The sequence below is a fragment of the Chelmon rostratus genome, chromosome 3, assembly GCF_017976325.1.
Source record: "Chelmon rostratus isolate fCheRos1 chromosome 3, fCheRos1.pri, whole genome shotgun sequence".
In the NCBI taxonomy this organism is placed as follows: Eukaryota; Metazoa; Chordata; class Actinopteri; order Chaetodontiformes; family Chaetodontidae; genus Chelmon; species Chelmon rostratus.
In genome coordinates this window covers 28,160,316-28,183,568 of record NC_055660.1, presented here as the reverse complement: position 1 = coordinate 28,183,568, position 23,253 = coordinate 28,160,316, and the positions used below count along the sequence as shown (strand labels likewise).

The window sequence follows — 23,253 nt, the reverse complement described above, 5'->3', positions numbered from 1 at the left end:
AAGCTCAGCTGAGCTTTACAGCATCTTCCAGCTCACTGTTTTGGTTTTCCGGCCTACAGTTTTACTACTTACGTCCAAGCTCTCATTGCGTTGTTTTGTTGCAGGTGGATGTTTTCAGCAAAGAAGCTTTACTGTATATGACATGGCCAGCAGACAAAGTTAGTAACTAGCTGATGAACACTGCAGAGCAGTTTGAGCCAGATATTTCCATGCTGCCCCCTGCTGACCAAAAGAATCACTTATTTAGTTTTAAATAACAGTTTGACTTGTGACAGTATTTACTAGAACTGCTACTATCATCATTACTTGTATTGCATGAACATGCAAACCTCCAGAAACACCTGAAAACAATCATTTTATTTTGAGTCTGATGAGTTTTGGCTTTTGTCCTTCATCACGTCAAGCATTGTGGCAGAAGCATTAAAGCATTAAAGAGCACACTTACATATCAGTATCAGTATCATACAGCACTGTTCAGGGTTGACCCGCCTGATTATATAAAAGTTAAACAAATAATGACATGCAATTTGCAGAACAGCCGTCGGTAATATTTGCATTTTAAGATTGCCCTTGATAAAATAAACAGATAGCCTCACCATTCACCAGCAACATACACACATACACACACACACACACAGTCTTTTCCTGAACAACCCTGTGTATAAAGACTGTTGCTAAACTTAAAATTAGCAACTTTAACTGATTAATTAGGATTAATTGGGATTCTATGGCAACCTGATATCACATTTCATGAAAGTTTCAACATCAGAGATGTAGAAGATGTAGAAGGAAGCTAAGGATGAATACTAATCTGCATCAGTCAGAAGAGCTTGTTGCCAGGAAACTGACCCAACTTTTGATCTTGCTCTCACTTTGCAGCCCATCTGCATGAAATCTGATCAAATGTTGCCTGTTGTGTCAAAGCCAAAGAGTTTAACTCCAAAACGCATCAGTCCCTCAGTAATTATCCTCAATGGCTTGTCTGATGATCTAAGCAGATATCATTCTGAATAAAGGCTTAACATCTCTCAGATTTAATAGCTGGCATTTTATTGAATTTGACTGCCTTACTGAATTCAGGTGTGCATGCAGATGACTCTCTGACTTAAGCTCATGTATCCTGACTTAATTGTGAGTTCTGACCGTCATATTCTGCTGTTTAGCTTACCGACACTATCTGGTGGACAAAATAATCACATCTGTCAGTAGAACACGAGGCAATTTAACAGCACCTCAAACTGAAACCTCCATCTGACTCAACACCTCTCGAAAACAGTTTCAACAAAAACTGAACATTCCAACTGACATAAATGTGGGATTTATTGCGTTAGAGTGCATTATTTTCAGCTGATAACTTTACCTTATAAACTGGCAACTGACTGTCTCGATTCTTTCCCTTTCGTGTGTGTGTGTGTGTGTGTGTGTGTGTGTGTGTGTGTGTGTGTGTGTGTGTCTGGGTATATTTGTTGACTTTTTACACCACCATACACATACACATTGACCTTTAACCACAAGCCCTCTTCTTTTTTGAATTGTCCAAGTGTGACAGTACAAACAGCTCACAAATTAGATGGACATGGGCGAAAGACATGTCAACCAGACATTATGATTTCAATATGAGACAGATTTTGTTGTTTCTGTTATTGGGAGTATTGCACATTTGCACACAAAGTGTGTTGTATATTCATATATGTCTAACAATGGCTAGAGGAATGTGCAAGTACATGTGGGGAGAGACCAAATTAAAAAGTTAAATAATAATTACTAATATTAGTGTTGATGAATAAGTCAATAAAATAAATGAAAATGAAAATATATACATATGTGCACTTATACACGTATATGTATATCACCAAAAGATACTAAAAGAGGATACTCACCCCAGGCACAGCCTGTTCAATCTGCTGCTGTCTGCCAAGCGATACAGAAGTATCCACCACTGTACCACCAGATGACAGAGCAGCTTCTTCCCTCAGGATGTGAGACTCCTCAACTCATCCTCCACACTGCACCATAAAGAATAGTTTATTTTCAGAGTATTGTTCAGGAGCATATGTGTAGATGTTTTATCACAGGTCATCCCATTTGTATCATTCCTTGTTAAATTCAGACACACCCAGCGCCCTAACAAAATGGCAGCAAGACTAATGGTCACATGACAGGGGGCATAGGGTATGCTTTGCATTGCTTTAGTTTAATTTGCTCTAACTATAACTCTTCTCCTTGTATTCATGCAACCAAAACTTTTTTTTCCTATTTTTGATTGTTTTGCTTTTTTTTTGCACCAGCTCAGCTCCTCATGGACTGCAGCTTGCACAGCTTCAGCTCAGCCACACACACATTTTCTCATCTACATCCAGTGATATCTGGCCATGTGTAAACCTTTGGTTTTATTTGCCTGGATTTTAAGATATCTTATTTCTGAAGCTACTTCCTACCAGAAAATTCAAATTAAAAACTGTTGACAGGGTGTTCTGTGGATTATTCAAAGTAACAGGGACGACTTTCAAGATTTCTTTCTTTTTTTTTTGAGCACCACAAAAAACTTAAAACTAAAAAGTCCATTCATCCAGAATAATGGAGGCAATGGCAGACATCGTAAGGACAGGCGTCTCAAATGCCGAACAAATAAACTACAATCTATGATGTCACCTACAGTGCCCCTGAAAGGTCCAGGTGGGAATTATTTGTGTTTTCTCGTAACATTTTGTGTTTCCTCATAAAACTGCACATTGCAATATGCTTGCGTTCCATTACAATACTCTTGCATTACCTTTCAGTAGTTTTGAATCACCCTGAAATATGTTTCATTTCCTCACCGTACTTTGCTTTCCGTAAAAATACTTTTGCATAACCTTGCAAATACTTTGTGTTACCTCACGTTAAGTTTCACTTTCCCTCACAACACTTGGTGTTACGTCACAATACATTTTGCATTTCCTCCGATCCATAGAGGAAGGCTGAGATGTATTATAGCATGGTATTATTTAGTGTGTAGTAGACCTCCACTGGTTGTGAACTGTGCACTCACACAAGTCAAGTCTACACCAATACAGCTAGCTAGATAATTAAACTAACATTAGAAATGCTGGTTGACCTAGCTCTCTCACCGACCGCTACAGAGGCTGACTGACACAGAAGCTGATTACAGCCATCAGAAGTGTAGCCGTTGCTGTCGCTGTCAGTGTGACTGTAGCCATGGCTGTATTGAAGCAGCTGTAATCCTGAACTCCTCTGGTGTATTGGTAATACATGTTTATCTGACAGAAGCACCACAAGTTCAAATCCCTGGTGCCTAAATGAGGCTTCCTTGGGTAATGTCAGTGGGAGCAGGAAAGAGTAATCACAGTACAGTGAGCCATATCCATAGCATAACACATACAACCACAAATGAGCACTAACCATTTCCACAGGCACGGCTTCAGCCAGCAGAGCCAGGTGGAGCAGCTGCAGCCGTGCTCACAGCCAGAGGCTGTATACTGTCAGAGTTCGGCCCTTTGAAAGGAGCAATGAGCAATAAATGCATCCGGTAAAGTGTCACATTATTTCTCCTTTCTGCCATATCTGCAGAGAGTTCACCTAAAGTAGCAGTATATTATAACCGGACTGGACCAAGACAAATTGTTCCTATGGATGCAAACATATCGCAAGGGAACACAAAGCAGTTTAGAAAAAGAAATCCCACCGTGACCCTTCTGCTTCTTCCATACACCAGCAGTAAGTGGGAAAAGGTTTTTTTGCTATTTGAATGAGGCAACCCTTTAACCCCAGCCTCAACAGGACATAAAAATATCAATAATAATATATGCAGATAAGCACTTTTTCAGTGTTTTTTTTTGTATTAGAGTGTAAGCTGAGTTGTTCGTAAAACATCATGTGACTACAGTATAAGTGTTACTAATCATTCAGACTTTGCCCTGTCCCCTTTGCAAGCACAAAAACACCCACATTTCCAAACACCTCTACTCGCCGTAGTTGCATCAGTTAGTTACCCCATAATCTAAAGTCAGAAAAAAACTCTAAATACTCAACTTACTACATAGTTTGCTTATTTCACTTATAGAACATAACCAAAAATTGTACTTCATGATGTGGCCACAATTATGATTAAAACCGTGTTCACATATATCTAACTGTCCATTTAAGAGAGATGGGTGTTTGAAAATCACGGTTTCCGCGCAGTTTTCCATGATTGCTGTGTGTTATCTGTCAGGGCTGATGTGGAGGCATGCCAGCAGGGAGCAGGGAGCGCGCCTCTTTCACTTCCAGGTGCACTCCGCTGCGGTCCAGTCACATTTCAACACGAACTGCTTTCTGCCTGATAAATACGCATGCGCACTACGGCTGACCCCTCCGGTTTTTGCGTGCGATGCCACGTTAGTAGCGGTATACACAAAATACCAGCTACTCTCCCAGCCTTTAACTAGGAAAAAGACCAAAACCAAAACCCATTTCCTACTTAAACCGTAGCTAACCTTGTCTGCACCGCTCGTCTCTCTGTCAGGAAGAATACTCGACGGTAACTATGTTGAAGTTTTTGCTCGTCTGCACACTGGCTGTGGCCAGCCGGGCTGAGATCGCCGAGGAAGAAGATGTCCTGGTGCTGAAGAAAAGTAACTTCGACGAGGCTCTCGGAGCTCACCCTAACCTCCTGGTTGAATTTTGTAAGTACGAAAAGCTACAAAATCTCACCAGCTAAAGCTAGCTGTCGTCAGCAGGCTCACCGATTGCCCAGCTAGCTAGCTAAATTAAGCTTGGGTTAATGTTAGCATTAAACTTTGACACTTTTGACAAGTTGCCGCTGTTCGTGGCTAACTCTGCTGTCTTGATCCATTTTCCATTCATGCGTGAATCTGTTTCACCTAGTTGCCCACCAGCTATTTCACAGTAGAGTACAGCTCAAACTGTGCAAAAATGGACGGGGTATTGTTTATCAGCCTGCGTTTTCTCTCTGTCAGACTGTTCCCCATTACATTTGACCAACGCTAGCTAGCACCGAGTATCCTCTAAATGTTAACGGATTCTGAAGAAAATATGAAACTTGGCACAACTCAATAACCCCAACGTTTATTTGCCACTAATGTTTATCATATTGCAACTTCTGCGCAACCATGTTCCTCCTTTAAGTTAGCTATAGCCCCAGAATGTTACAGGTAAGTGAGCTAATAGCAGCTCATCATATTGCATTTGAGAAATTGGCCAGTACGTGCATGGTCGTCGCTACCCTCGGGATAATGCTGTAATAACAAGTTTGTACCTAATTAGCCAGAAGCGAAAACGGTACCTCAACTCGGTGAATCAGTTAAGTGCGGGGTTATAAAGTTTCGATTGGCTGCTGTGGTTTCATACAGTAACTTTCAGTTTTCATGAAGCCCAGGCGGCTAATTTATTTTAATTAAGTTCCTGCCTTGGAAGTAAATTCCTATATTCTAACGATAGGATGAGTTTTTGTGCCGCACCACAGGCTTTAATGAGCCACTTCTTCATAGCCTGCAGGCCCATCCCGCTACACTTTTGTCAGCTTGTTGACCTGCTCGCATATTGCGTGACAAGCCAGCGGGCCAGTCAGAGATGGCCGTGGGGAAGACTCTCCAATGAGGTCGGGATGGGAGGGATGAAGGCTTTGTTTGACCACGTATGTCTCAGGTGGGCGGGATCTTAGTTGCGATGTGGAGCTAGGTTGACGTGTACTTTACAAAAGTTCATTTGTGCGTTTATGTTGACTGTCCTGGAACAAGGAAGTTTTATTCTTTTTCGAGAATTGAAGGTGATGCAATGCAGGTCGTTTTACTTGACGTGTCAGTCCCGATGAGGCTGATTATCTGTTTGGAAGACTCTTATAAGTACAATTGGAGACCATGACTTACAAATTACATATTAAACCACAGTAGATATTACAGTTCTCTTTCAAACTACTGATTTTAAAAGGATGCAAACTAACTACAACAAAAGTTATCCTGAAATGTACCAATATAAAGCCAGAGATGACTGTTTTTTATGACCGACAGTCCAATAGTTAAATGCAATGTAAAATATATTACAACAGTATATCTGACTATAGCTTGTAGCAGATAGATAGATTGAACTTTATTGATCATGAAGGATTTTTTTATTGGGCCACAAATGATCAACCCCAATGTTCAGGTTCACTTATCAACACCAAACCTCTGTATGTGCCCTGCTAAATTTCCTCCTGACACTCTTGCAGATGCCCCATGGTGTGGTCACTGCAAGGCCCTGGCTCCAGAGTACGCCAAGGCTGCTGGCATGCTGAAGGCAGAGGGTTCAGAGGTCCGCCTGGGTAAGGTGGATGCCACCGAGGAGACCGAACTGGCCCAAGAGTATGGCGTCCGGGGATACCCCACCATCAAGTTCTTCAAGGGTGGAGAGAAGGAGTCTCCCAAGGAGTACTCTGGTGAGCATTCATGTGATTTTCATTCAAACTGACATGCTTGCATGAGCTAGAGATTACTTAAGAATTGAAGACAGTGGTGGGAAATTAGCACCATTTATATACAGTACTGCAGACAAGTGTCTGTTAAGAGTGGTGTTATGATGTTCTAATGCTCCTAAATTACATCATATAACATTCTTTTTCTCTGTCGTGCAGCTTGGTTTTTCTCTATCCAGTGCACCTTAATGAATCATTTTTTCCCCACAAAGTGATGTAATCTTGAGTAACATAGTGAAGTGAGTGAATATTATTTGATAATGTAAGCTATGAAGTGCTCCATAGATGGCAAAATAAATCTGACAACCATCGGCAAACCCTGTAGATTTTTTCATCCTGGTAATATGATCTGCAGCATGTACAGTGAGTCAGCCAACCAGCTTTCAGCAGCATGACTGAGACAATGTGGGCTGGGCCTTCCCTGCACGTTCCTCTCATGCTAACTCTGAGCCGGTACAGATATGTGCAGTTCCTCACGTCGCCTCCTCATTGCTGGCTCAGTTTGGAAGGGTGGGGAAAGTATGTTGGGAAGTTTTTAGGTGGAAATTACTACTCTGACTTCAGTCACCCGAGTCTAGAAACACCCGTCTCCTACGCACTGCCTGAGACTTCACAACACTGCACCAAAACTAAGTGCCATATCACTTCATTGCCATGTGTTTCTCAGTGAAATTGCTACTGTGTTGCATCACTGACAGCCAGGTCAATCTTAAATCCAGTTTAATTGCAGTCTTTCAGTCTTACTCCAAAGAAAGTTAAACATATTTTTGCAGCCTCACGAAGCTGGCACAATGTTTTTTTATTTTTGTGTGATACTTAAATGATCATGCAACATGATGCTTGGTTTTGAAACTGAAAACAAATGAGCCACTTCTGTATTGTCATCTGAAGTTGTAAGAGCTATTAGTGAGATGTTTCAGAAATACTGAAGTGGTCTGTTTTTGCTGTTGACATATTTTCACTTTCAAAAGGCACCTAAATATTCACACCAGGAACTTTATGAAAGGTGTATCTCTGCGGCATGTGTGTCTTCAGTTTAACATTACCCGAGGCAGTGCAAATTCATTTACACATTTGCTCCTCTGAGGCACTATATTATTGAAGTTGCGGTCGGGTATACTCTGTCTCAAGCTGTCTGAGTCAAGATGATGTCTTTATTTCTATCCTTTCCTACTTTCCTAATATGCACAAGGCTCGTGATGTCTGCGTATTCAGAAGTACTTGAGTAATTGTGTTTTGCTGTCCGGCAGCTGGCAGGCAGGCAGATGACATCGTCGCTTGGCTGAAGAAGCGCACAGGCCCAGCCGTCGCTACACTGGCTGGAGTCACTGAGGCGGAGTCTCTGATCGCCGACAATGAGGTGGCAGTCATCGGATTCTTTAAGGTATGATTTTTATCTCAAGGTTCCTTTTGTTTCTATTGTATACACACCTCCAGTCAGATTGTTGGATGGTTGATGTAGTTGTTAATTTGCCATTTGCATTCAGTGTTTATTGTTTGGCATGGCCAACATCAAGCTTGGATGATTTGTCATCCCTAAATTACAATTCACTCATTTTGGGCTGTTCAGTATCTTCATTAATCAGACTAATTTTTTTCTGGCATCATCTTTGTCATTATGAGTTGCTTTTCAAGCATCTGAAGAGTTGTACTGCAGTTTAAATGTTTTGTTTTCATGTGTCTGTAGGATACCGACTCTGCTGATGCCAAGGCCTTCGAAAAAGCAGCCGAAGCCACAGACGACATTCCCTTCGCCATCACCTCTGACGATGCCGTTTACTCCAAGTTTGAGGTGTCCAAGGACAGCGTTGTTCTCTTCAAGAAGGTGACTTGATGTAGAAAGTGTTTCTTCACTGCACCACAATGATTTATTCAGATTTTATAGTCACACATAATGTCCATAGGGCACACAGATATTACAGTGTATATTCCAGCACGTGGACAAACTGTGGTTGCATACAGATTGGTTGATACGTGTGTATTTGAAGTATTTGCTCGCTGTCCCAGGTGTTATCAAATTTTATTATAGATCGGTTGTCAGGGGCTTTGCCTCAGGTTGTGAACCACACTCTAATGCGTTAGCGTTTACAGACAAGCTGCTGAAGACACCCCAGTGTTTTTGATCTATGTCTTGGTAACGTGATGCGGTCGGCCTCACAGTATCCTCTCTCCCTTGCTAATCTTGGCTCATCTGACGTGTGCCTGCCTTTTGGCCCATTGCTTGACCCACCTGGTGAATGACCTCAGCATGTCGAGCTGATGGTGATGAATGGTAAAGGGCTGTATTAGGTGATGGTACGTCTTTCGAGTAGCCCCATTGGCTATGAGCAGAAGGTGAATGAATGGCAGCTGTGTGCTCCCTGTCTACCCCGAATAGGCCATGTTTCCTTCTTCCCATGTGTTGTAGCTCATTGAAATTTTCACAAGATGGGATTTTTTTTTCTCACAGAGGTGGTGCTTCTCTTGTACCCTACTTATTGACTATACCCGTCCCTTGCAAAATAGGTCAGATCATTCCGCTTTCTTATCAGCAAAACCGTATCTGTCGGCATGTGGATTTGTCAAATTAGATCAAGGTCCAGTATGTCCATCAGTAAAAATAAATGAGCAAGTCAGTTTTGTGCGGTTGTCTGGCTTATTTAACCCTTAAAACTCTGAAGTCTGTAGTTCTCTCTTTCTGCATTTCTGTGCTCATTATGCTCACAGGGAGCAGGCGTCTGCTTAGATATGACCACATCTTGCCGTGTTTATGCAAAAAGATCAAAAGTTTGCAACTCAACCTCCTTAAATGCAAGTGGTGACTGATGGAATTGAAACAAATAATTAAATAACAGTGTAAAGACAATGTGACAGTATGAGAGGGGTGAGGAGCCTACAGTTACAGCTCTGACAATTATCACTTGGGTTGTGAGTGTGTGTTGTTATTGTGAGTTTCAGCTCATTGTTTAACTCTCCGGCCTGACACTGGACTGCTCCGAGGTGCTGTAGAATTTTTGTCCATTCACCAGTTGTTACACACAGATTGGCCTTATAAGGTATATGTTGTTTTAGAAATTGTGATAATTTCAGTAAATTTTGAAGTCATGCTTTGTCACTTTTTGTTCCGGTACCTCCTGGTGGCTGTCATTGTTTTTAACATTTTGTAGTTTGCAGAAGATCACTAATGCAATAATTTCATGCAGCCAGAGTTGCTTCAGCAAGAAACAACAGACTCTAAATATCTCCTTTTGAGTTATGGATGATCGTCTTTCATTTTGGCACATGGTCCAAGGCCCCTTCAACTGCTCACTCTGTGTTGGTAACTTTACCCTGATACAAACATCGCTGACATGTGAGCGTGTTGCTTACAGTTAGGCAAACCTTCTCCAAGCAGGGGCTCAGTCTATAATAAACAGATTGGGTCTTTCACTTGTTTATTGCAGCAGGGTTTGAAGTTTAAGTTTCACAGCCTTGGTCAGTGGCCACACGGGTGGCAGCATGCCGCCGCCCAAATGTTGTTATTCCTACTGTGTGCCAGTAAGGGCTGCTCGCCACAGCTGCACCACTGATATTCTTAACACTTAATAAAAGCACGTTTGGGCTGCTGGCTCTTTGTCAGCTGGGGGGTTCCCAGTGGATTCTCTAGTTTGTCCGGTAAATCTATGTATGGTGTTCACAGGCAGACTAGATGAGTGGATAATATTTGTATCTGAATGTGTCCATGTTTCCTTCACAGTTTGATGAAGGACGCAATACCTTTGATGGAGAGCTGACCAAAGAAAAACTCCTGGCTTTTGTCAAGGCTAACCAGCTGCCTCTGGTCATTGAGTTCACTGAGCAGGTAATAACTGGGGCCATGCGCACCATCATGACCGTTATGTCTCTTGTCCCCACTCAGCACTACTGTCCACAACAAGAAACCATACAAGTCCAAGTGTGTTAACCCCCCAATGTTAACCGTATATTTGTTTTGTGCAGACCGCCCCTAAAATCTTCGGTGGAGACATCAAGTCCCACATCCTCATGTTTCTGCCCAAAGCTGCCTCAGACTTCCAGGACAAAATGGACCAGTTCAAGAAAGCCGCAGAGGGATTCAAGGGCCGGGTAGGTGAACTGTCTGAAAACACCTGGAACATGTGATTGATGTGCATTCTGTATACATTAAACACGCATCATAAAGCCAATGTCCAATAGAATGTCCTGTTGAGACCAAATCAAATATTGACCTCTTCCGTCTCCCCTGTCCAGATCCTGTTCATTTTCATCGACAGCGACGTGGATGACAACCAGCGCATCCTGGAATTCTTCGGCCTGAAGAAAGAGGAGTGCCCCGCCATCCGCCTCATCACCCTGGAGGACGAGATGACCAAGTACAAGCCCGAGAGCGACGCCATCACAGCAGAGAGCATCACCACATTCTGCACACTGTTCACTGAGGGTAAACTCAAGGTGAGGGAGAGAGGAATGACGTTGTCGGTGTACTTACACGTTCATGCTTAGGATTTGATTAACGTTAAGTTCATTTTTGGACTTGGAAGTGTATATATATATAGACAATTGTGTATACAAATGCTAAGTTTCTTTGGATGTCCACATGCAATTAAATCTTTAATCCTGTTAATACCATGGTTTTTCTATTGGGCTGTACTCCTGAGAATGTGCTGTAAACACTGTCGACAAAACAGGACCATGAGTTTTAACAAGTAATCAAGCATCATGCATTTTAATGCAGATGTTTGTGTTTAATGATATTTATTCAGGTGTATATTTGTATTCTCTTGTTCACTCACAGCCCCACCTCATGAGTCAGGACATCCCTAAAGACTGGGAGAAACACCCCGTCAAGGTTTTGGTCGGCAAGAACTTTGAGGAGGTCGCCTTTGATTCCTCTAAGAATGTCTTTGTGGAATTCTGTAAGAGCCCCTTTTATCAGCACACATTTCCATATTAACTGCATAAATCATATTTGTGAATAATCTTGTTGAGCTGGTAAAGGGGTGCACCTGTTTAGCCTCTAGCTTCAGTGTTTGAAACTCTAATCTTGCCCCTCATTTATTTGCCTGTGCTAAGCCCTTTTCAAACACTTAAGAGTTGATGCTAGGGCCTCACTCATACCCTCTCAGCCCACTGTGCAAATGAATTTGTCACCAGATACTGACGTTGAAAAGACCCGGTTAAATATAGCCGCTTCATTATTTTTATAGCAATCCAAATTCAAATTTGCACTATTTTTGGAGGAATTTTCCATCACTGGCTGTTAAATATGGCTCCTGGCCCGTCATGCACAGCGTGGAAGCCAGTCAAAGGGGAGCTGAGGCATGCCTGCCGCATGTGACACGTTCAGTGCTTATTTGCCTGCTTCCAGCTTTGTATTACAGCGTGAAATTTAACACCCAGACATCATCCAGACCCTATCGACCCGAGCTTAATTTAATGGAATAAAAGGACACACATTGGACATGAGAGAAAGCAATATCTTGTGTACTGCTTTTTTGTGTTCTCATGTCAGTATCTAAAGGGCGTAACGCCAATCCAATTGAACCTGTACTTCTTATTTGATCATTTTTTTTGTGGTCTTCCAGATGCACCTTGGTGTGGACACTGCAAACAGCTGGCTCCCATCTGGGAGAAGCTGGGAGAGAAGTATAAGGACAGCGCTGACATCATTGTGGCTAAGATGGACTCCACAGCCAACGAGATTGAGGCAGTCAAAGTACACAGCTTCCCCACTCTTAAATTCTTCCCTGCAGGAGATGAGCGCAAGGTGAGTAGAACATTCCAGACGGCGTTCTCCATTGTTACATCCACAAGCAGAGAGAGAGGTTAAATGTGCGGCTGGCATCATCACTCTTACCTTGAGGATCTTCTGTAAACATCTTAATTTGTGTTGACTGATACATGATCCTTCCATCGCTTCCCCACAGTAATAATTGGGTTCACCCTCTTATTCATTACATGCCTTCACAGTTGTGAGTTACAGTGATCTGGGTGGTTATTTGGATCCAAAATCATTGCCATGCTGGCTTCCCAAGTAACATTAGTGCCTCTTGATTTAGCGGCGTTAACCATGTGCAGGAACCTGATCTCGCTGGCCTTGTACGTTTTTTTGCACCATTATGTCGGTGTTTGGTTCTTATAGATGTGACTTCACTATGAGTGAAGTGAAGACTCTCTGCTCAGCCTGCACCTGCCTCCCTCCTCAGTGCTTCAGTTTAGCAATCTTAAATGAGTGTTATATACTGGGGCCACCCCATAGTAAGTCTAAGGATTAGCCCATGACCCTAGTTAGATGAAGCATGCAGAAGACCCGGGAGAAGGCTAAGAAAGGATGGAGCTGCAGTGGCAGCCGTGAGGGGTTGTGAAGCAGGTCGTTATGGCTGGATTAAATAACTAAAAATTGAATTGGTTGCTTTGCATGTGTCCTCTGATTGTCCTTTTCATGTGCAGCCTTATTTTAGCAATCATCCCACTGGCTTGTTGCTGTGTCACTCCTCACACATCCCCTGTGGGCAACTTATTGGCAACATTTGAAGACAGAGTGCCAAAGTTTATTGGCTGCTTTTAAATGCTGCAGTCAGGTGTCAAAGGCCCAGTAATATTTTTGTTTTTGCATTTTAACACATGCATTCATGTTTATTTTTATAGTCTTTTTAGTGGTGGGGATAAGACAAAGTCAACAAAGTGCTTTAAAATAAAGTCAAAATGTTAATGTCTGATCAACAGGTGATCGATTACAACGGGGAGAGAACACTGGAAGGCTTCACCAAGTTCCTGGAGAGCGGTGGTAAGGACGGCGGTGCCCCTGCAGGAGACGATGAGGACGAGCTGGACACAGAGGTGCGATCATCTCACCTGAGAGCTGCATTCAGGCACTTAATAGAACGCTGCACAGTTACAGCCTCGTGAGAAGAAGCTGTTCAGAAAAAATTGTGTTTTTTGTCTGAATTGTTCTGTAAACCTCAGGCTGTCTGAACTCTGAATGTAGCTGAACTAGTAATCTCTTCATCTTGATCTAGTGGCTCCCCTTGTGTTTTCCTTTGGAGACCACATAAAAGAAGCAGTATGCTTGCACAAAAATCAAACTTTGTATGCAGTGCTCTGCTGCACTGTGGTGTGACTATGGACGAGTGTGAGTGTGTGTGTGTGTGTCTATATTCAGTGTAGCCTTGTTTTGTTTGTGCTCACCGAACACCAGAGAGGACATATTCATATTTAAGTGGCAGTGCTAAATGAGGGAAACTGCAAATGGCAGTGACTAAAACGACAACAACAGCTGCTAGATTGAGAGGGTGGCATTAGAGGTGTCTCATGAATTGTTCCATGAATAGTTATTGTTATGGGAATGTTTATTCCTGTTTACAAGAAAGAATAATGTTTTTAACCAGAGAACACGGCCACAGTATAGCAGAAAAGCCTCCCCATAATCTGCTTAAATATGGGCTCATTTCTAATTCCCCCATTCTTAAAATGATTTGGATATTCTGTGTTTAGAGCTGAGTCTCTATTATGACAGTGTGTTAAAACCTGTGAAAGTCAAGGCAGCAGCTTTTGCACCATCTTTGTACCCAAAATAGGTTCACAGGACCAACTCCTGTGAGGATTTTAGGCTGTGACCCGTGACCTTAGGACTGACCCACTTTGCTTTTTGAGCTTGACAAGCTCTCCCATACCCTCCTGTGTGCTGCAGCTCTGCTACATCCAGTGCACATTCGGGGGGTGGATCCTCTTTCCTAGCACCTTTCTGCTCCACTATTGCCACCACACCCCCTTCTCAGAAGTCTAATTCCAGTTGAACGCTGTCCACAAAAGCCATCTGCAGCTGTCGTAGCTCTCTACTGGGCTTTGCCTCCAGATGAAAGCAGCACGTGCAGCGCTGCAGTCAACTTTGGGGCTTTCCTGTAGCTGACATATTGACTCCCCCCACCTGTCTCCAGACTAGACATGAGGGAATGGCCATGCAAAATGAAGATGTCATCTATACGTTAAGCAGCGTTGACACATTCTGCTCAGTGATGAATGATTTGATTTGTCACAACCTCGCAGTGGCCTGAGTTTATACCTCTCATATGCTGCCATTAAAAACATTAAAAGACAGCCAGCAAGGTCCAAAATTAGCACCCACTACTCGCCAAATGCTGGTAAAAATCTACGTAGGCAAATAAAATAAAAAGGTCAGCTGCCGACAGTGAACACATGCGTGGCCCTGCAGTTATAGTATGCATATCCAGCCATGTTAAGGCTGATGAAAGGAACCTCACTACCCCTTATAAAAGGGCACTTTTCTGTCACTGCAGCAATGTGTATGTTGGCCTTGTGGGTACACAGGTTGCCCACAAAGCCACCTTCCTTAAGAGGAAGGATTAATTCCCTGTCAGGAAGGTGCATTAAAGTAAAAGCAGGATTGTATTGCTGGAGTTGGCTGAGGTGGAGCTCATTTTTGAACTACTTTGTATAGGACTGCAACTAATGATGATTTCCATCATGGATTAATCTGCTGAGAAATACCATAACAATTGTCCAAAGTGACACCTCCACTGTGTTTGTTTTAAACGACCCTCTCCTCCTCTGCTCTCCAGGATTTGGATGATGTGGATGAAGGACAGGATGAGGACTCTGATGGTGAGGACGACGACGGACACGACGAGTTGTAAGAGCTGGCAGAGGAGAGAGAGAGAGGAGACGAGTCCCGCCCCAACCCTTCCAACCAGTCACCATCACCACCTTCACTTCCCTCTGTGGACCTTCCCTGTCCTGTGAACATTAATTCTTCCCCTTTAACTGCCTCTCAGTCAGTCAGTCAGTCAGTCAGCCGGCCTGCTGGCCAGCCCGCCAGTTAGTCAGTCCATCAGTGGCATGGCGGGGCCTTTTTGCCAGCCACATCTCCAACCTCACAACTTTGGCCAGACTGGTCCTGTCCCACCTGGGGGGACTCTGTGGAACAGCACACCACCTCTATGGGAGACCTCAATGCCTTCTGTACAAAGCTCCACATCAGCTGTTTGCCTTGTGTATTTTAAACCAAATGTAAAAACGGCATTGAGATCCAGTTTTCAAAATGTTTGTTTCCCTGTTGAATTTGCTCCCCTCCTTTTAAAAAGAAAAGCCTTGCCATTGTTCAGTGTGGGTATGAGCTAAATGAGTGTTGTAAACTGTATTTGTAGGTAAGGGGGGGTGCCAGTGTTCTCTTCCCTCTGACAGAAATCCAGAGGACCAGAGTTTTGTGTGGTGGTTTTGTAAGGACTGATCTCTCAGGGGACAAGGGGCCATCCTATTGATGTGTTTATTTTGCTATGTCTTCACTAAAATAAACCCCACAAAGCTTGTCCAGCGTAGCACTAAGGGCCCCCCCATCTGTAGCTGAGACCAATTATTTTCTTTCAGTGGGGTGGAAGTCTACTTTGTTTTCATTTCCTCTTTCCCAAATCATTTTTCGGGTCGGTCTCCTCATTTCAGCGCGGCTACTGACTATTTTCTAAAAGGAACAAAGGTTAACTTTTTGCGGGAAATCCTGTTTTATTTAATTGCTTTCACTATGAGGTTTTTTGTTTTTTAACTTAGGACTTGTCATTTTTAAAGATGTACCATTGTGCCCAGCTGTAGCAAGTTGGCCCTGTTGGGGCAGAGTTGGCCCTAGAACACACTCTCAGACCTGGGATGTTTTTTTTGTTTTTTTTTGTTTTTCGAGCCAGTTCTGATAGGTTGCACTGCATTTATGCCTAATCAGAGATTCATTGTGGTTACTAAAGCAGACAGAGATTGGTACAGTCTACTGGGCAGGTTGGTCTGAGAGAAGTGTCTGTTATATCTGAAGCAGGGAGGGAACCGTTCTGTTGCACAGCCCCACCCCTCACCCATACTGTACCTCCTGCATCCCTTTTAGCTCTACCCAACACCCCTGTTGCCACAGAGGTGTGTCGGTTTGTTTTGTGTGTGCGTGCGAGTGTGTGTGCTGCGTGAATGGTGTAAAACTTGCTGTGTGAGTTGAATGACTGGTTCGTATTTTCTGGTCGTCCATGAACAGGAGAATGAATGTAGTGTGTGTTTGGCAGGGAGGGGAGGCTTGAGTAGAGCAAGGTGATGGGTTTGACAGCTGTACAGCGGTGGGGGAAACCTAACAAAGCATTCCATCATATCCAAATCGATGTGGAAAACGTGAAATGGTGGCCAATAAACAAAATTCTATAAATACATTTGTCTTCTGGTTTGTTTTTTTGTTGAAGTGTACGATCAGCTTCACTGTTATTGCACACAGGGACCTTGGGAGGGAAAATACCATTATGCTTAATAAGAACTTTATAAGGATGGACTATTCTAAGACAAGAGGAACCAAGAGTCTGAGCTGTGCTGCTGAAACAGTGAAGTTATAACTGGAGACCACTGAACGTCTTAATATCTAAACTGGCTACAAAAACAATTCTGATAAGAGAAACTGCTGGGCTACAACTCCTACTGTGTGCATTTTTATTGTAAAACATGGCAGGGAATTGTCAAATTAAAGTTACAAGTTGCCAGAGCTCAAAGAAATACCTTCCAAATTGTTGGGCTTGTTGGACAAACTGCAGAGCACAAACATGTTCAGTTTACTATCATTTAATGCGAAGAAAAGCAGCAAATGTTCACATCTGTAGCAGCGAGGTTCGAGGGTGTAGGTGGGGGCCGGACATGTTGGTCCACAATTTTGTTCCAGACTTAAACTCTCAACAAATATTGGATGGATTGCCATGGTGACCAGAGGATGAGGCCTTTGCTGGTCTTTCATTTGTTCCATACTCTGCTTTGTGATCAAATACCTGGAAAAGTAATGACATCACCTTCCCATCATCCTCAACTGGACTTTGTGTTTAGTGCTCATTAGCTAACATGCTAAATAAGATACTGAACACGATAAACATCAAACCTGCTCAAAGTGACATCTTTTATTGTCTGATCTTCATCCAAAATAAAAAAAAAAAATCTTTTCATGGGATCACACCTGTCAGCATGTTGACATTGTGACTCATACTCATACACGTGTGTGCGCAGTAGTCATTACTGCGATCTAAAAAAAAAAACCCCAGAGGAAATAAAACTGAGAAAATCCGCAATTCTTAACATCTGACTAGATGATGATTGGCATTTGGTACTTCAATGGTTTTTTTTTTAAATGTTGCATCAACGATTTCCCACCAGCAATAAAGAGGACGATGCAAACCATTCAGGCATTTGAAAATGATCATTACCCCTCCTGTGTCTCACATCAGTGATTAAGATAGAATATGACTGTGAAGACAGCAGCCTTCCTTCACTGTTTATGTCAGTGCAGTTTATAGTCAACAGCCTACACACGGCGCTTCACCTCTCCATGCCCCTGCAGTTGGCACCCACCCACCCCAGCCGTAAACCACTTTTATCCTGCCTGGTGTTTACTAGAAGCCTCCAGCCTCCGCCCTCCCTCTCAGCTCTTGGGGTGTCACTATCTTCAAGTGGGGGGCATCTGGGTTTGTGTGGGTGACAACAGAAGCAGAGGTTACTGGCTGTCACGTCTGGAGAGGTGAGCTGTATTAGAGGCTTATGACAGGCCCTGTGGGAGGGATCTGACCACAGGGCTACTCATCTTCCACACCTCGCCCCTGATCTGTGAGGTGCTGTGTCCTAAAATAGCCAAACAGAGAGTATAAAGAGGACCACAGGGAGGCCTGGACCGCAGAGGAACAGATCCACTGTCGATACACAGGGGGACACTGGACAGCAAGAGAGCCACACTGAGAACCACTGCTTGATCTTTCTGCAGGAGAGCAAAAACCGGCTCTGATTTACAAGACTTGAAGAAAAGCAAACTTTACCTTTTCAAGGGTTTTGCTGGATTTGGGTTTTTTTTCCTGAAAAAAAAAGAAAAAAAAAAAAGAAGTCGGACCAGGATGAAGTACTATCAGTGCCCCGTGCCCCAGACGATGGGAATCAAGGCTTACACCCAGGACTGTGGCATCCCGGTCAGCTGCAAGAGCTCTGCTTCTCTGAAGCCAATCCGCAGTGTGCACTTCCCCAACGACATCGTTTTCCAGGACTATGTGCGACACGGCGAGCTGGAGAGGATCGGACGTTTCATCCGAGCCAGAAGAGTCGACCTGGACACCATCTACCACTCTGGTGAGAGCCCACGAAACATTTACATGCAGTTCCAAGTCTTGCTTATTAAACCACGAGCATTATAGCCTGCTGAACTCATAAATCCTCACTGCCCTCTCTACACAGGCATGGCTGCCATCCATGAGGCCGTCCTGTCTGGCAACCTGGAGTGTGTGAAGCTGCTGGTCCACTATGGAGCAGATATCCACCAGAGGGATGAGGAGGGATGGACCCCACTGCACATGGCCTGCAGCGACGGCTTCCCACACATTGCAAGGTGAGCATCTTCTCTTTTTTATACATCGCACAATCAAGAGTAGTCACACGCACACACACACACACACACACACACACACACAGCTCTCCTACACCACAGACGTAAGAGAAGCTGTTGGATCTGCTGCATTCTTGCACCCCATTGACCTTCCTGACATTTAAACACGACATGAAGTCACACTCAGTTTGCCCAAGTGGCAAACCAACAAGGTCTGACCTCTTTCAGTAAGCAGGGTTACGCTGTGTTTCTTCCAGCTACCTTCTCTCGCTGGGTGCCGACCCCGAGCTGGAGAATGACTGCGGGGAGAAGCCGGCTGACCTCATTGACCCAGACAACAAGGAGCTGCTGGAGCTCTTCGGGCTGGCTGTCAATGACTGAGGACATCTGGTTTTTGAAGCCAGAAGTCTGAAACCAACTGCCCAGTCACCCGACTGTTCTGCAGGGATGGACAGAAAAGCCACGTCAGGCCAGCATCCTGATTTTGTGAGCTGCCTCAGCTCTGGAGGTCAGGGACTGTGGATGTGCGGTGGAGGGAGGGCTGACGGAGCCCGTCGGCTGCCTCCTGAATGGAGTGAACTTCTGCTGGTTGGGGCTGGCCTCTGATCTCCAGCAGTACAGATTTACTATCTCCTCTAAGAGCTTCAGAGCTTTATATATGGTAGTGAGCTGAATGAATCATTTGATTTGATGTTGCTGATTTTTTTTTTTGGCATGTCGCTGAGATTTGGAGGGCTTCTGTGAAAGGGCTGTTGTTGAACTGTTTTTGCTGCTCAGCTCATTAGCTTTCTGAAAGCCAAGATTAGCAAAACCAAACAGGCTCATGTTGACTGGCTTACTAGCATATGTTTGCCACTGATCCGAAGCTGGAACACCAAAGTTTTTTTCATTCTTTCTGTCTGATCACTCTAATCAACTGGACTCATTACTGATTGTATGTATGACCTTTTTATACTTTTTAAAATAAAGTTTGTCAGATAATGCCTTTCAGTGTGTCCACCATTTCCTTTATGTCCCATCACAGTGTGAGAGCGAAACTGGTCACAGTGCTGCCATGAATATCAGACGTTGAGCTCCTGATCAAGCTCAACGTCAACAGACTTGAGAGATCCTGGCACAATTTCACCCACTAACAAGGTGCATGTGAAACAGTGGCCATCTTTCCAAATAACATCTAGCATCTGTCATTTAGAATGTGGCTTTCATGCCCGATGGCGAACATGCTTGCTTTCGACAAGTTGCTCTCCATTCATGCAAAGGAAAGTTTTAATCTGCAGAGACTCAAAGCAATCAGCGAGCTCTGAGGCAAATCTTTTACACAAACCCACTTTACACTACCCAACACCAAACTGCAGACAGGTAGTAACTAACTGATGAACATAATGGTGCATGTGTTTAACTCACTCCACCAAACAAAAAACACCAACTGTTGCTGCTTTAGAGATGCAAAAGGATCATCTGAGCCATATTCATCAAATATATCAAATCCCCATTTCCATTTCAAAGCAAGAGTTTCACTCTGATATAAACTACTTATTAAGTGCCTCTTGAGGCCCATTACTGGAAACACAAAACAACCTGGTTAATCTCATCAAGGAGGATTAATGTCAGAATCAGTCATCCACACACTGAAATTCAGGTCATATGCTTCAAAACTGCTGCCACAGAGGCTTCTGGGGCAATCAACCATACCGATGAAACAACATGTCACATTTTTTTATTGAATCACATACTAAATCTGGCAAAAGAATACAACAGGTTCTAAATGTCCTCTGCATTTGATCAGATGGAGAAATAGAAAAACATTGTTATGTACAGCTGATATAAAAGTGGAATCCATGACCAGGCCTCTGTGAGGGAGTCTTTCTCTGGGAGTCTCTGCAGGCGGACAGCAGTGCCGCCTCCACAGGCTCATTCTTTGAACTTCCACTCCTGTCTGCACATGGGGCACTGCTGCTGAACCTGCTGTGAGTTCAGCCATTTCAAGATGCAGTGCATGTGGAAACAGTGGGAGCACTGACCCCAGACCAGCGGGCAGTCATCGCCAGGCACTTTACCTGTAAAATAAGTTTAACATTTTAACTCAGTTACAAAGGTTTAGTATTACAACTACTAACAGTAAGTAAGAGATACTGAGAAGAATGCTAAGCACCAATTCACTTGTTGAATGAAAATGACTGTGTATTGTGTATTATTACTACATTGTATCAACTTTACTATTTGATGTACTGTACTGATGTACTACTGTAGAAAGCTATTCCTTGTACATGAAAATACCAGTTATAAACCATTTTTAGAGGAGTGTACTGAAACTTATATCATCTAGGACTACTTCATCATTACTTGTTCTCATTTATATTTGCTGAGTACTTCTCTAACCAGCTTTTACAAGTGATTTATTTTCTTTCTAAAAAAAAAAAAATGCCAGACCATGAAAAAGCCATAAGTGTGCACCCATAAACCAAGAAAGACAGAACTGTCAGGTAGAAACTAATAGCTGCACTATTTTACGGTTGCTGTTATCAGGAACTTTCATAATGTGCTTCACAACTTGCCAAATTCTTTCCTCACATACATGTGCCAAACGCATGCTCAGTCCACAGAAAACAGCAAAGCATTTCTCTTTGTTTTAACAACATTAGCCTGGTTATCAGCATTGCAACAGAACTGCTAATTACTTCACCGCTCTGTTTGATCGCTGTCAAAATGTTGCAACGCGTCTGTTACTGTAGTGTACATCAGGATCAGGATTTAATGTTAAGTTCTCTCCAGGATGACATTACTACTGTAGCTTACTGCATTTTGCAAGTGATGGACATATCTAAGGGCTGGTGTCGTGAATGCAAATATAAGTTGTTGTAGGTACAGGACAGAAAATATTTGAGACGACAGTCACAACCATCACTAACCAGCACACTGGAGGTCTAGACATAATTATCTACAGTATATTTGCAGTGATGATGCAAATTCAATAAATAAAACAAAACTTATCAGTCTCCCTTTAAAATAGTGACTTCTGCAGACAGTGTCCATCTATTTTCACAGCTGCTTGTATAACCAGAGGATATGACGATGCATTTCTATGATGAGAATGATTTGCTGTTTGACAGTACTATCTGAAAATGACTAATTTATAATGCAACAAAGATTGAAATTCAGTCACTAAACACATGCAATGTAGTGATGCTGTGAACTTGACATTTTGTGTCCAAAATTAGTGATAAAGCATTTAGTACTGCAATGAAGTCTACAAAGTCCAAAACCCTGTAACATAAAGAATTATCCAACAAGGGACTGGTTTACTTCAATAATGATTTTATATTTGTGTCTCTTTCTTTTAGCAGCCTATTTATCCTCTGAATGTTGATATCCTTCCTAGTGTGTTAGTAATTGTATTAAAATGAAAGATATACCGAAAAGTGCTGAAGCAGTTATGTCATAGAATAACAAATCATACCACTAACGTTAGTATGGTTACTCACAGTCAGGGCAGCAGCCATTAAAGGGCATCCTGCAGATCCCACAGTTTTCATCATTGGCCACCCACAACCAAGAGGCCACTCCGTTCCACTGCCGGATCTTTACCTTCATCCTCTGTGTGTGTAAGACCACAAACACTCAACAACACACTCCTACATGAACGGTCTATGATACGGGCCAAAACAGCTAACGTTAGCATGTGAGCTAATGCTGTCAGATAACTTCTCTTGCTAGCTGTTATCAGATATAAAACATTAGACAGTGGATGACTTACTAGCCTGCGTCTAACGTCCCCTTCAGCTTTCCAGCACCAGTTAAATTATTTTGCTTCCTTGCAAACCACAAATCATTTTACGCTCACTTTAATGTTTTTTAATGACATGTAACAGCTAGCTAACCCGGGTAAATTTATCTCTTCTTCTACTGAACCTCCGGCGTTCTATATGATGGAAGGCGAAACGCTGCCCCCTACAGTTCAGTCAGGTAAATATTCTTCTTCTTTGAGATTTTACGGCAGCTGGCATCCACGATATTACATTACTGCCACCTTCTGGTTTTACTCTACATCTTTATCCATTTTAAGGGGAGATACTATAGCGTCCCCCTCGAGCCGCCTGTCCAGTCCAGTCGTTCTTAGAAAACAAAATATCCATTTCCTCCCTTTCACATTGTCCCCACAGTGTAATATACTTTTAACTATGTCCTCCACCTGCTCTATTCTCATCATTAGTCTCATCATTTGTCTGTCATGTATACATTTCTCTTGACTTGCTCTTTCCTCTCGTTTTCTCTACTTCTTATATACCCACTCTGTTTTGGATTGAATGTATGATGAATAATGAAATGAAAATGCATCTTTATTTTACTAAAATACAAAACTGCAGTTTCCGTAACATTTACTTAACAATGAACACTGAAATGAATCCAGTTTAATTATGTAAAAATTATTATTATTACATCAGTT

At 42.9% G+C, this 23,253-nt stretch overlaps 3 protein-coding genes across 3 annotated transcripts; 2 read left to right on the top strand and 1 right to left on the bottom strand.

The window, feature by feature from the left end:
- The first annotated feature begins 4,347 nt into the window (after nucleotides 1–4,347).
- On the top strand, nucleotides 4,348–16,625 carry p4hb (prolyl 4-hydroxylase, beta polypeptide). The gene is made up of 11 exons (XM_041934100.1): nucleotides 4,348–4,664; nucleotides 6,209–6,415; nucleotides 7,702–7,835; nucleotides 8,139–8,276; nucleotides 10,167–10,271; nucleotides 10,409–10,534; nucleotides 10,679–10,879; nucleotides 11,223–11,343; nucleotides 12,013–12,194; nucleotides 13,154–13,267; nucleotides 15,007–16,625. Exons 1-11 carry the CDS (start codon nucleotides 4,526–4,528, stop codon nucleotides 15,079–15,081), a joined length of 1,542 nt encoding a protein of 513 aa, XP_041790034.1. The 5' UTR covers nucleotides 4,348–4,525; the 3' UTR covers nucleotides 15,082–16,625.
- Nucleotides 16,626–18,144: 1,519 nt separating this feature from the next.
- On the top strand, nucleotides 18,145–19,720 carry ppp1r27b (protein phosphatase 1, regulatory subunit 27b). The gene is made up of 3 exons (XM_041934101.1): nucleotides 18,145–18,556; nucleotides 18,662–18,812; nucleotides 19,067–19,720. The coding sequence occupies exons 1-3, from the start codon at nucleotides 18,328–18,330 to the stop codon at nucleotides 19,188–19,190; spliced, it is 504 nt and encodes a 167-aa protein (XP_041790035.1). The 5' UTR covers nucleotides 18,145–18,327; the 3' UTR covers nucleotides 19,191–19,720.
- Nucleotides 19,721–20,509: 789 nt separating this feature from the next.
- Nucleotides 20,510–22,717, bottom strand: anapc11 (APC11 anaphase promoting complex subunit 11 homolog (yeast)). Its single transcript, XM_041934148.1, has 3 exons — nucleotides 22,564–22,717; nucleotides 22,292–22,403; nucleotides 20,510–20,866 (listed from the first exon to the last, which is right to left on the bottom strand). The coding sequence occupies exons 2-3, from the start codon at nucleotides 22,398–22,400 to the stop codon at nucleotides 20,721–20,723; spliced, it is 255 nt and encodes an 84-aa protein (XP_041790082.1). The 5' UTR covers nucleotides 22,401–22,403; nucleotides 22,564–22,717; the 3' UTR covers nucleotides 20,510–20,720.
- Nucleotides 22,718–23,253: the final 536 nt, after the last annotated feature.

Bases quoted from the DNA above. Each gene is read 5' to 3' on its own strand.
- ppp1r27b (XM_041934101.1), top strand. From the start codon at position 18,328: ATGAAGTACTATCAGTGCCCCGTGCCCCAGACGATGGGAATCAAGGCT. The intron at 18,557-18,661 runs GTGAGAGCCCAC...CTCTCTACACAG, and splicing joins GGACACCATCTACCACTCTG to GCATGGCTGCCATCCATGAG. The intron at 18,813-19,066 runs GTGAGCATCTTC...TGTTTCTTCCAG, and splicing joins GGCTTCCCACACATTGCAAG to CTACCTTCTCTCGCTGGGTG.
- anapc11 (XM_041934148.1), bottom strand. From the start codon at position 22,400: ATGAAGGTAAAGATCCGGCAGTGGAACGGAGTGGCCTCTTGGTTGTGG. The intron at 20,867-22,291 runs GTGAGTAACCAT...CTTATTTTACAG, and splicing joins TAATGGCTGCTGCCCTGACT to GTAAAGTGCCTGGCGATGAC.
- p4hb (XM_041934100.1), top strand. From the start codon at position 4,526: ATGTTGAAGTTTTTGCTCGTCTGCACACTGGCTGTGGCCAGCCGGGCT. The intron at 4,665-6,208 runs GTAAGTACGAAA...ACACTCTTGCAG, and splicing joins TAACCTCCTGGTTGAATTTT to ATGCCCCATGGTGTGGTCAC. The intron at 12,195-13,153 runs GTGAGTAGAACA...TCTGATCAACAG, and splicing joins CTGCAGGAGATGAGCGCAAG to GTGATCGATTACAACGGGGA.